The 12,717-nt window shown below is 55.5% G+C and overlaps 1 protein-coding gene across 2 annotated transcripts in view; it reads right to left on the minus strand.

Annotated features, from left to right (window-relative positions):
* Positions 1–356: 356 nt before the first annotated feature.
* The window catches only part of Sorcs2 (sortilin related VPS10 domain containing receptor 2), a 383,758-nt gene continuing 371,397 nt past the window's right edge, over positions 357–12,717 (minus strand). Inside the window, exons 20-27 of one of the 2 annotated variants that reach the window (XM_005365937.3) lie at positions 12,326–12,459; positions 11,108–11,231; positions 9,974–10,086; positions 9,072–9,197; positions 7,785–7,884; positions 7,195–7,297; positions 4,494–4,597; positions 357–2,558 (exon numbers count right to left, since the gene is read on the minus strand). In XM_005365937.3, coding sequence (XP_005365994.1) covers positions 2,494–2,558; positions 4,494–4,597; positions 7,195–7,297; positions 7,785–7,884; positions 9,072–9,197; positions 9,974–10,086; positions 11,108–11,231; positions 12,326–12,459 — 869 coding nt within the window. In that variant the 3' untranslated portion in view covers positions 357–2,493. Of the gene's footprint in view, positions 2,559–4,493; positions 4,601–7,194; positions 7,298–7,784; positions 7,885–9,071; positions 9,198–9,973; positions 10,087–11,107; positions 11,232–12,325; positions 12,460–12,717 lie in introns of both variants that reach the window. The other variant, XM_026788658.1, reaches the window with a different exon arrangement.

Here is a 12,717-nt window from a genome sequence, read left to right on the forward strand (position 1 = left end):
AGGGGAATACCCAAGGGCCCTGTAAAATCCCAGGTCAGTGTCTGTTTAGGGACTTCCAGCCTTAGGCCCTTCCCCTACCAAGGGAATACACCCCCACTCTCTGTGTGGCATGTGGCATGGTATGTGTGTGGTGCAAATCATGGTGTGAAGTATGCATAGATAGGTTGTAAACATGCCTTCATACTAAGGCAGACGCGGACCATGTTGACTTGGTATGTGTTGTGCTGTGCTGTGATTTGTGGGGCGGTATACATGTGATATGGTGTGTGATGGGGTGATATATGTGCTTGGGGTATCTGTATACGTAAAGCAGAAAGCAGCTCTTCACACTAAAGCAGACACAGACCCTGTTGATTTAATCTTTGTTAAAAGCATCACAAATGATTTATTGGATTTTTTTCTTTTTTTTTTTTAGAAAGGAAAAACAAAGAATTCATCACCTCTGCTATGCCCACATGCCAGGTATGCACAGGGCCCAGTGGAGAGTGACATGAGCCCCTGAGCTGGTAGCATCTGGGCTGCCAGTGGGTGCTTTTGCCCCTGGCTGTACAATGCATGGCACCTCAGCTAATGAGCAGGGGGAACCCCGTGCCTACATAGTGGCCTGCAGTTATGGAGATGAGAACCAGGGAGGCTCCTGGGTCTACACACTCCAAATGTCCTTAAGAGAAACAGTAACATGAAATCCAAATAGCTAGGGAAAGCCTACCCAAGTGTCCGAGAGAGGGGCATGGCGTGCTCGCTGAAGGCAAAGACCTACAGCTGGTACTCCAGGCACTGGTGAGCTAAAGTGGGGGACTATGTCCAGGGGTTCTGTGCTGACTTTGGATGTGGTGGGGACTGTGTGGCGCATGAGCATCTTTTGTGTGACACTGGGAAAACAAGGACGTGGGGACATGGATGGGGGGGAGGGCTCTACTTGGGTTTCTTTTGGAACAGCAAGAAGGTCTGAGGGGCAAAATTCCTATAGTGTCGCTGCCTTCACTAGTACTAGGTTCCCATCTGTAGCCCCTCACAAGGAGGGCAGCCTACAGTCACCGCTGGAGAGACCCCTAAGCCCTAGAGAGTGGCAGGAAGTGAGGGATGCTGGGGTACAATTGGGACCGTCCAAAGACCATCTTTGTGCCCCACAAAGTTGCCTTGGTCTATACTGTCCTGTCTGTGACATGAATGTTTAGACACTCAGCCCATCCCCTAACAGAGACCAAGTTCTGGAGCTGTCCTGCGTGAGGGTCTGTCGTAGGCCTCACCTCTTATATAGGCCACATCTCTTGTTCAGGGAGAACTGGTGGGTGCTGGTGGATGCACCAAGCAGCAGCAGAAGGTGTAGAGACACCCGGGCCTTGGTCTAGGCCTGGGTTCTGATGGGGCAACAAGAGTCTGGAGGTGGGAAGAGGGAAGAGGAGGGGAGGGGGAAGGGGTACTGACTTCAGCTTCAAGGCAAAAGGTGAATTGTGCCAGCTCACAGTGTCAGCCTGTGCTGGGCCCCTGACCCGGCAGTGGGAGCAGACAGCAGTGGGCACCCTGCAGGGTAGGAGCAGAGAGCTGACCCGGGAGCCACCTCCGCTGCTTGCTTTCTACGACCCTGAAAATGTCACCAGTCTCTGGGTCCTCTACTTCGTTTTACCAGGAGACACTGCCCTCCCACACCTCTTCTCATTGGCTCTACATGGGTCTCTCCAACCGTAAGGCATCAAAGCCAGATGCATGCAGCTCATGTGTCTTTCTGGGGCCTGTGGACTCTTCTAGAGCCCAGGCCTGGTGGAAGCCAGAGTCATCAACCTAGAGGCAGTGGAAGGCTGAGCAAGAACTGCATGTAAGGGTCCGTTCCTTTCTTGCCCCTCCCCACCCCCGCCCCATAGCCCTGAGGGAAAACCAGAGGATCTTTGCCCCTCTAAACCCAGTCCTGGGCATCCTAAATAAGGGTTTCTGAGAGTGGGATTCTGACAGGTCTTAGATGGCTTCTATTGCCTGGCCTTGAAAACAGAAAGTTAAAAGAAAGAGCCCCCAGACTCAAATAGCTCTACCCTCTACCGAGGCAGCTATTAACCCTGCAGTGGGGAGAGTGGCCGCCTGGAGGGGGATGCTGAACAGGCCTGGCCTGTAGACTTCCTGGCTCTGGGGTCCTCTGCAGAGACTGTGGGCCTGGGCTGACAGGTCTGCAAGTCTGGTGTTGGGGGTGGCTGCGGGGTCACCCCAGGAATGGGCTGGGAGAAACCAGGCCAGGGCAGCATGTTCAGGTCTGAGGGCTGTGATGCCTCAGAGTCAAGGGTGGGGACTTGGTGTGGCACCACAGGCATGTGTCCAGGTGGGTCATGAGTCGGTTGCCCCAGGACCCCATGGGCCAGCTGGGGCTGACAGGGATAGGTATCTGTCCTCTGAGTGGGGACAGCTAGAGGAGATGGCCTTTCCACGGGTCTCAGGGGGGACGTCATTCCAGCTGCGCCCTCTGTGGAGGAAGCAGGAAGAGAGTGTCCTGGCCAGCTGGTGCCATCAGCCCACCAGGTAGCTGTGCATCTCACGAGAGTTGATGCTCAGGACCACACCCGAGTGGTTGCCTAGGGAACAGAAGGAGGCAGCCCATTAGTGGAGATGGTGGGAAACGGATCACACAGGAACACACGTGACCTCAGATGCACCTGGGGCCAACATGCAGTGGGCACTGTGGCATCCGCTGTGCCTGGTGCAGGGTGGGGGTGGGGTCTCCAGTGTCCTAGATGGTGACAGGAGGGAAGAAAGTGCCGGGTGCCACCACAAGCAGTGGTCCAGAGGGCTGTGCAGTGAGGTACTCACTGACCTGCGTGAGGGCTAACCCTGGCATCGGCAGCAAGGGGGCGCAGGAAGGGCTGAGGCTCTGCCCCCTCTCGGCAAAAAGCACTGTGGTGTGAGGTATAGACCAGGAGACAGGGAGGGAGATGGGGGGGGGGTCACAGGGGAAGAGAGGGAACACAGTGATTGTCAAAGACAGGTTAATAGATGTCCCCGCATGGGCTGCATTGTGAGACCAGGGGATGTTCTTCACAGCTGTCTCCCTCTCTTGCTGTGTGCACAAAACAGATGGTGCTAGTCAGGGGGAGGGGCTGGTGCTACCCAGGCTGTGGGGGCCAGCTCGGGGGCTGTATCTAGCTATCCCTGTGACTCTCCATCAGGGCCTCCACCTCACTGGCCCCAGTTAATCTTCTGTACCATCAGTTGCCAGGGCACCATGAAGGACTGTCATAAGCAGTGTCTAGTCCACACCAAGGTCCCCATTAAGAATGTCCTGGCACTATTACTAGGTGCTTACATGTCACATGTGGCTGCGGGATAGTGGACTTCCTGAGACCCCCACATCCTTCTAGCAGAGGCTATGATTTCCTTGCATGAGAGCAGGGCCTGGTTATCTGGGCAGCACTTGGCTGCAAAGCACAAAGTTAAGCATAAGGCTATGCACAAGGCTATCTTCCTCCCGCTCCCTCTCGTCTCACGAGCAACTCCAAGGCCAAGTTCCAGCTACCCTTCTGCAAACACTGAAGCAGCTGCTGCTCCTAGGGTCAGACAATGGCCAGAAGTCCTAGGTCTGGGACCTCCTGAGTGCTCAGTAAGTCACTGATGCTGTGAGGGCCCCAGAGGCTGCACATCCATCCTCTGATCAATGCCCTGGGCTGGCAGATGTGGGAAGTGGCTGGAAGGGCTGGGGAAGCTGCCCCTCGCGCTCAGAAGGCCTGGAGGATGCAGGATGGGATCAGACTGCCCTAGTGCCACCTTGGGTGACTGAAGACTTTGCTGGGTCACTCAAGGTGGGGGCCATCATGACTCTGAGGACCAACAGACTGGGATACAGGTCTTTCAGGTGAATGCCTGTGACAGCTAACCTGTACAGAGCCTTGCTGTGTGCCACTCTCTGCAGAGTGCTCACAGCCACAAAGGGTGGGTAGGCAGAGGTACCCACCAACACCAAAGGGCTATGGGTGGGGTCTGTGTGGGACAGAGATTCAGGTAGTAGGGCTCTGGTTAAACCTGGGCACTGTACCAGCTAAGGAGCCACAGGACAGAGAAAATGATATAAGGGAGATGGGGAGGAGGGGCAGCCAAGGTGCCAGGTCTGGTCCTCTCCCTGCGGTCATGACAGGAAGGGAATTACCTTGGTGGAGATCCTGTGTAAATGGTAACGCGCTGTTCTGAGGGGCCATATGGACAGTGCTTTTGAACTCTGCGTTTCAGTAAACAGCTAATGGGAGTGTGGGGGAGGATGGGGGTGGGGCAGTCTCACACTCCTGGGAGGGAGCTCCCTGCCTCTATGAGGGCTCTTCAGGCTGACCACCCACTCTCCCAGGAGGGTGCCCTCAGGCAGCCTCTGACTTCACCCTGTTGGCCTGGGGCTCTCTCTTTATTGTGGCAGAACTCATGACCCAGAGACATCCTCTAGCAGGGCTGGCCCGGTCTGTGCCCCTTGGGCTCTGATGGACCCCTTGGTGGTGGGAGCAGAAGGGTCCCCATGCCCCGCCTCCTACCCTGCATGGTGCTCTGGGCATCCTCGCTGTGGCTCACGGGACTCGTCATCTCCTGTTCCTTCTCGTTGTGCATCTGGGCGTACACTGTCCTGCCCGGGCGTTTCCTGCTGGCCAGAGATACAGCTCCGCTTTGAATGAGTCCTTGGTCCCAAGTCCCTTGTGGTCATGGTGTAGACAGTGCCACCCAAGACTGTTCCCCAGGGAGCCCACCCTCCAGTATGTGCCCTCTACCCAACATTCTGCTGTCCACCGCTAGCTGCATATAATCGCCTCCCTATTCTTTATCCAGGCACGCTACGGCTGTGGAAGCTCTGGCTTCTTTGTCTCCTAGCACCTGGCAGCCAGGACAGTAACACACATGCACACACACACACACGCACACACGCACACACGCACACAAGCACATACACACCTACACAGTGCTGGGGCAGTCCTGAGGGGCAGTTGTTGAACTCTGTCCATCTAGACTTTCTGAGACTCCACTGTCTACTTTCTTTCTAGCCCAGGCCCCGGGGGGGGGGGGGGAAGTAGAGAGGGTGACAGAGCACATTCTGCCCCACTAGGACTGGGGCTCAGAGCCACAGGCAGGGCCCACTGTGTTAAGAATAGCCCCACTAACTCCAGCCAAGTATAGAAAGGTCATAGGCCCATTCAGAGACACAGAGACTGAGGCCTAGGGAGTGGTGGTGGCGAGAGCGTGCGGAGGCGTGTGGAGGTAGGCACATTCGGTCCCTTGAGTAGGAGAGGAACTAGCTGTGCCCAGAGGGGGTATGAGTCACGTCCGCTTCAGGAAGGGACACCTAAGTGATGTCACAGATGTTGGGGGTGGCCCTACCTGTCACTATAGACTCCTGAGTAACCAGTGACAGTCCTGCCAGCCCCGCAAGGGGCTTGGTGTCAGGGAGAAACAGACTTTTTTGGTCGCTGTGAGACTCGGGAACATTGAGCGGCTTGTTACCTGGCATCCCAGTGCTGAGGACAGCGTCAGTCAGAACACAGCCAGCCCCCTAGCTGCCACGGGCTAGGCAGCGCGAAAAGCCCAGATGGATGAAAGGAAAACGACGCTCTAAAGCTCTAAAGTCCCCTTCCACTGACTGCTCAGAATTCCTCTGCCCTGCTCTGCCTTTCCCCCTGGGGTTGCCTGGGCATTTGCCCCCCCCCCCCATCTGAGCTCTCTGTTTCTATGGCAACATATCTCTCCCCTCCAACTTTAAAGCTTGAGCTGGTTCAGAATGATGGTCTTGGCCCTGAGGATGTGGGACCAGCCTCACTCTGGACATATCTGGTGCTTCCCCATCTTGGCACATGGCAGGAAGTGTCCTGTCTTCTGGGCCACCAGCACCACAGGCAGCATCCTCGGGACAGTTTGTAGAAGAACCACTGGACACTTGGGGAGTCTGGAAGGCGAGGCTGACAGTCACCCACAGGGACCAGAACTCTGTCCCTGCTATGAGCCTCATCTACCGCAGGCAGGACCACAGGCCTCTGACTGACCATCCACAGCCCTGCATGTCCTACACAGGATGGGACCAAGTCTAGAGGAGAATCCATGCTCACAGTGACAGTGACATCCACTCACACAGATGTCCAGGAGCATCCATCTGCTTGGCCATGGGGCTTGGTCCTGCCACTTATCTCTACACCCAGGGCTCATGTCCCACCATCCTGGAGCCATGCAAGGAATGGCTGCTCAGCCAGCTTCTTTTTCTTTCTCCCTCCTCAGCCTCTTCCTTTGCAACCCCTTTTATAGACAATAACACTACAGCTGTGACGAGGGAAACCTTTATCTGACTGAGGCAGGCCTGTGGCAGGACAGCATCTGGCCAGATCTCTGAGGTATGCTCAAAACTAGGCCAACTGAAGGGCTGTCTGTTACTTAGATCCTGGCCCTGTAATATGAAGGGTGCCAGGGGATAGAGGTGACTAGGGTATTGTCACATTGGCCTGTAACACAGTGTTCCAAGGGTGTCCTTGCTAGAGGGTAACAAAGCTGGCACAGGCCCTAAATCCAGGCAGGTTTCACAGGGGGGTTGGTGGCTGCCTGCCTTCAGGTAGCACTACCATGCCTATCACCAGCATCCTTGTAGTTGGGTCTGTCGAGTGGGCCTGTACCTTCCCATGGTCACCACCCCAGAGCCGCCTCCCAGTGGAGCCAGTGAAGAGGACTCAGCTCTGCCAGCCATCAGCCCCTCTCAGCACACTGGCAGAGAAGATGAGGGGCATGGCTTCCTCCCAACATCCATGGAGCTATCCCATGTGCACTGTGAGGATGGACCACAGGGGGAAGAGGGGTTTAAAGGTCTGTATAGGAGACACATGGTCTCTCAATCCCCCTTGGAGTTTCTGGTGCCCTCGGGTCACTGGAAGCCCCTGTAGCAGCCATAGCTGAGGTGTGGGAAGCTGGGAGGCAGAGGTACAACAGGCCAGTCCAGGCGCACCAGCCTTAGGCTCAGTATTGTGCCTCCTCGAATCCTGCCTCCTCAACTGTAGGGCAAGCAGTGTACCCTCCAGGGAGGATGAGTGAAGGAAGAGATGCCCTGAACCTGTGACAAGGACAAGGCTGAGAAGAAGGGAGACCGAGAGCTTCCTGGTCACCAGCACAGGGAAAGACTCATACCACCTTCCTCCACGGCCTGTGGAAGCCACCGCCTCTAGGGCCATGAGCGGCTTGCCACATGTCAAGGCTGCTGGGAGGCCTTACCTTTTGAACTTGTAGAGGATGAACGCTCCCACCGCAAAGAGCCCAATGACAAAGAGGACCACCACGGCCCAGTAGCCACCACTGCCACTTGGCCTTTGAGGACCTACAAGAAGAACAGCAAGACGAGAAGCTGTGGGCTGGTTGTCCCCAGCCCTGGCCTAGATGAGCCTGCTTCATGCTGTCCAGAAGGACTTTCACACGTGGCCGAATGGACGGCAGGTTATGAAGGATAAAGAACATGATATGTGGCCTTGGAGGGTTGGCCTCTTCCTGGCAAAGTCCTACTATAAGTAGGACCTACTTTGTCTGGGTTTCCTGCAGAGGGGAGCAGCACCCTTCTTCTGTACTAGTTTTTGTGAATTGGCAGGTTCCTGATGGTTGTGGTGGCTGCCTCCATACAGACCATACCAAGATGGTGAGGCCCAGGACTAGCTGTGTAGGAGTTGATGTGTCTAGCCAGGGATGCCCAGGCAGAGGAATTTCTGGCGGCCAGAGAAAGTTGCAGACAAGCCCTACCATCACTCCCAGGATCCACTGGCCTGGTCTCATGCCCACCCTGACCCAGATGGGACCCAAGACAGGTCTGTCACCTTCATCTGTGTCCCTCAGGTCCACCAGGATACGGAGCCCTCCTCGAAGGATGAAGCTGATCCTATGGGAGTTCAGTGCCTGCTGCACGGCTGCCAGTCTCTGTAAGCAAAGGAGGTCACTGGAGAGTCCCCTGGGCCTGGGAAGGGATGCTGTCTAACGCCTCTGTGTTCTCATCAGGGAATAGCAGGAGAGCCCAGCAGTGGGGTTCGCTAGAGCCACTGATGGTGCAGGTAGTCACACTATCAACCAGCTCTCATTTCAACACAGAACAGAGGACAGGCTTCAGTGTATGTGTGGGGGAGGTGGAAGATCTGGAGTACTCCCAAAGTCCCCACCCTGGTAATGGTCAGTGAGGCTTGCAGGAATTGGAAGACCACAAGCACAAGGCAGGGCAGGACACTCCTCCTAAGAGGGGAGTCAGAGGAGCTGGTGGGTTAGGGAATTCTGGGGGGGAACACAACCCCTGGTGACATGGCCAAGAGCTGAGGCTCACAGCCCATGTCAGAGCTTGTCCAGGCCTCATCATCTTTGTGTTACCACCTGTCAGCCACTGAACAGGACCCAGCATGGAAATCCAACTGTGCCCAATGACACTCATGTCCATACGGCTACGTCTCTGAGATCCTAATCTTAGCTAGATCCACTGAGCAGAGCCAGAAGCTGCAACGGGCACAGAATCCCAGTCTTCGGAGGAGAGAAGGCTTTGCCTCCATCCGTACCTTGAACATTCATTACAGGCGCACACTAAGCACACTCCTGCACACCGACACCAGGGGGTGGTCCATCCCACGACCTCCTGGGTGCCTGGCTGGCTACCACTGTCCCTGTGACCTTCACAATGGAGCCAGTTGGCATAAGGCTACTCAGCGTATGGGGGCCTCTTTAATGACAGTCCCCAAGGTGCCCCCTGTCGAGGCACTTCATGGAGGATACCCTAGGATTGCTGAGCCGACTTCTGGTTTGCCCTGAGGCCCAGGGTCTTCCACAGTGCTCACCCGTGTGTCCCAGTACCCCTAGCAGTGAAGCTGAGATCAGATGACAGCTCCAGACGATGGTGTTAGAGAGTGGAAACCATCCCCACAAGCTGGCCTAGCCTCCTCCCGCTGGAAGCTGCCTATCTCACCAACCTTGGATGCCAGGAGATGGTGGTACCCCAGGTCAGACAGCATTATGGAAAGAAATAAACCTTCAAGTGATGTCCCACAGAGATGTGCTTGTCAGGAATGACTCAACCTATGCCCTCAGCCACCCAGGGCACACCTGGGCTCAGGTGGCCATGGACATACCTTGTCACTTGTGAGGCTCCTCTTCCTTGTGGGCCTGGGAGGGGGCAGGAGCACATACAGGTCCGCTATGGTGGGCAGTCCTGGCTTTACCACAGTCACCAGCAGCTCCTCAGGGATACTGGTTTCCTGTGGGGACAGGCAGGACACTTGGATCCTCTTCTGTTCCTCATCCTTTGTCACAAGCTAAGTTTGCAGCAACATCTGCCCTCTCTTCCTGACCTAGGTATGTCCTGGCCACCTGTCCTGCTCCACACTCCTGCCTCTCAGCCCCTTCTGGGTTCTGGCCATGGCCCTCATGCTGCCCCATCTGCTCAGGCAAGCATTTCCCCATCCTGAGCCTGGCCAAGCCCTAGCCATATACCTGTGCAGCCCCTAGCTCACCAAGCTCAGCTCCTGGGGAGCCCTCTGCCTCCTGGGAGTTTCACTCCATATCCGCTGAGCTAAACTCCTGCTCCTTCATTACCCAGAACTCTTTCGCCAGCAGCGTTCACAGGATGAAGGAAGTGTGGTCAGGGTGGGTTTCTGCCTGTGGTAGTCTTAGCTAGGGGGCTAGCCTCTTCCTTTATGGGCACCTAGGGACTTAGATATCCCACTGCCCACTCCAATCCACTACCTTGGTCATGAGTTGCCTGAGAGAAGTGATCACCCATGTTTTTTTTCTGTGTCTGAGGAGTCCAGTACAGAAAAAGCACCCAGATGGGAACTCGTAGTGGCTTTAAGAGCTCTGGCTCATCAGAGGAGAGGAACTGATGGTGTCTGTCAATGTAGTCCTGTCCCTCCTTCTGAGTGTCCGACCCAGGGCAACCCACCACTTCCCAAGCAGCCCCAGCCTTGTCCCACCCTAATTTCTCAGCCTACAAACCACACCATGGCTCAGGATAGAACTGAAACCCAAACCACACCTTGGAGAGAAGCCGGGTGACCACCAGCCCCACGTCCTCCCTCCACTCAGGAGTGTTGGGGTTAAAGGTGTCCAGGTCCCTGGAGAACTGCAGAGGCACCACCTGGAACTGAGCTGGAAGAGACAGGGTGGAGCCTGTGAGGTCTGGGGTGTGGCTGGGACCCTGGACAAGGTAGCAATGCCATATGGTCCAGATAGCCTCACCTCTACCCCCACGGACCAGGTTCTGTGTCTGGAAGATAAGAGCCCTCCTTTTGCTCAGCCCTCAGTTCCTGACATGTACTGACAGTGACAGTGGCTATTATCCGGGGAGGTAGCGTGGCATTGCGTGCACCTGCTTCATGATCTCTACCCTATGATGTCATCTACTTCAACCCACTGGCCACCCCTCCCCATGCCAATAGTCCCATGAGATTAGAGGGCCCATCTTGTCACCCACATTTTATTTCTCAGGGCCCACAGCTCTGTTCTAGAGTCAGGGGAGTCCTAACCCCATATTGTCACCTCCCCTGGCTTCCTTCTCCTTTCTCTTATTGAGAGAGAAATAGCTATGGGGAACAGAGGGCTCAGGGGACAGTGCATTGTGAACTGTGACCCAACATCCTATGCTGTGGGCAGGGAAGGGAGGACCAGCCCAGGGCAGCCTCATCCCTCAGCCTGCAGGGTAATGTGACTGATATCTGTGGCCCACGGCTGAGGGACTAAGCTGATTGAACTTCAGGTGTGCTGAAGGGGTGGTGTGCATTGGGGAGACCCCTCCTCCTCCAGACACAGTATTTTGCTGAGGGGTTGACAGCCCCAGAGTGTGCAGATAAAGCGAACACCATCCCCAGGTCCTCTTAAGGACCATCCTCAGAGTGGCAAGTGGAGAAGCCCATGGGGACATGGACGCTCATCTGTTCTTGTTAAACCACTGAGCAACAGACTCATGGGTCTCACAAGACACATTATTCATTTTATAGAGAGGAGAAACTGAGGTCAGAGAGTCTGGGGCACTTCAATAAGGCCATACAGCCAGTTGCAGAACCCAAATCCGCCTGGACTCCTGTACAACCTAGGGCCACCCAAGAGTGAGCGGGCCCTCTCCAGTTGTGCACCCATGCTGACCTGTGTAGGAAGGAGGGGGATAACTCACCCAGGACACGGATGACCCTGGAGTCCTGCAGTACCGAGTTCCCACAGGCAGCCTGCACCGTCACACGCACGTCCCCAGCATCTGTAAACCGCGTTGTCACAGAGTTGTCCAGGGAAAGCAGAGGCTGTGGGCACAAGCAGGATTAGGCCTGTCTGGCAGGATGAAGAGCTACGGTCCACTGTCAGGACCATCCTGGGACTGTGCTGGCTTTCCTCAGCAAGTGGGAGGCTGGAGGTTTCTGCACTGGCAGTGTCTAGAGGTGTGGGGGATGTTATCACACCCTAGCTCCAAGCTAGACTGGGAACATGCCCTGCCTCCATAACATGGCACAGTCTCTAGAAGAGGCTGCCTGTGGCCTCATCTAGAGCCTTCTGGTTGGTTCCTAAGCAGCACAGATCAGGCTCTGTGTCCCATCCCAGTTCAGTTCACTGTCCTACTCACGGTAATGTCCCAGCAGGAGCTCAGGCCCTGCCCTGTGGCAGGAGGCAGATAGTCTCATCATGGGTGAGTGGTGGCATCACCTGGGTAACAGGTCAAGCTGTGCCTTCTATAAGCAAAGGCTCTGGGAGGTGAGTATGGAGCTTGGGGCATTCAGGTGGCAAGGCTACGCAGAGCCTCAAACCAAGAGTCCTGGTACTTTTACAAGCCCCCCACTACAAGAGGCAAGACCTTATACTTGAAGCCCTTCCCTTCTCTTAGCCCTGTGTGTCAGCCTGTCTGTGGAGGTGTAGGGTTACTGCACACAGAGTGAGGAAAGGGTGCCCCTGCCTAGGTCCTATCGATGGAGATTCTTGCTCCCTCATCATATGCACTGTGGCCTCTTTGTGTCTCCTTTTCAAGAACAGATCATGATTTGCCATGGCTCACAGTGTACAACAGTCTGAGTGAGGCCAAGTTCTATGCCTTGCAGTGATGCTTTCCCTCACCACTCCACTAAGGAAAGCCTCCCCTGAGCCTAAAGTGACACATGCCATACCCGAACTTCCAGTCAACTGTGTTCCATGTCTTTCACAGAACTATCCAGGGACTTTTCAGAGGTACCCCAAGCCAATGCTCGGGGAGGGTATTGAGTGAAGAAAGGCCAGGATCAGTCCCTTCTAGTGGTCCCACACTGTGCCCTGAGGCCAGGTACTAAGAACAATACCTTGCCCACCCCCTCCCTGACACACCAGTCGGCAATTTATGGGAGGGAGAACCAGGAAGGGGTGTAGGGCGCACCTGCAAGCTGTGGCCAATCCACCAGTAGAAGACAGTGAGGTTGGGGTTCATGGGCAGCAGCACAGCTGTGAGGTTCACCTCCTGGTTGATGCCAATGACAGGGACTACCTCGAGGTAGAGGGCCTGCAGGGGGGCTGAAGAGTCCCCAGAAGTTCAGGGTTAGGGGAGAGTCAGGCACAGACCCTTTGATTGAATACTTACTAGTCATTGTTTCCATCAGAGTCATTAGGGCCATCACCACCACCATCATCATCACTACCATCAGCACCACGATCCCCATCACCACCATCATCACTACCATCAGCACCATGATCCCCATCACCACCATCATCACTACCATCAGCACCATGATCCCCATCACCACCATATCATCACTGCCATCAGCACCATGA

Source organism: Microtus ochrogaster, unplaced genomic scaffold (genome assembly GCF_000317375.1).
Source record: "Microtus ochrogaster isolate Prairie Vole_2 unplaced genomic scaffold, MicOch1.0 UNK5, whole genome shotgun sequence".
Taxonomy (NCBI): Eukaryota; Metazoa; Chordata; class Mammalia; order Rodentia; family Cricetidae; genus Microtus; species Microtus ochrogaster.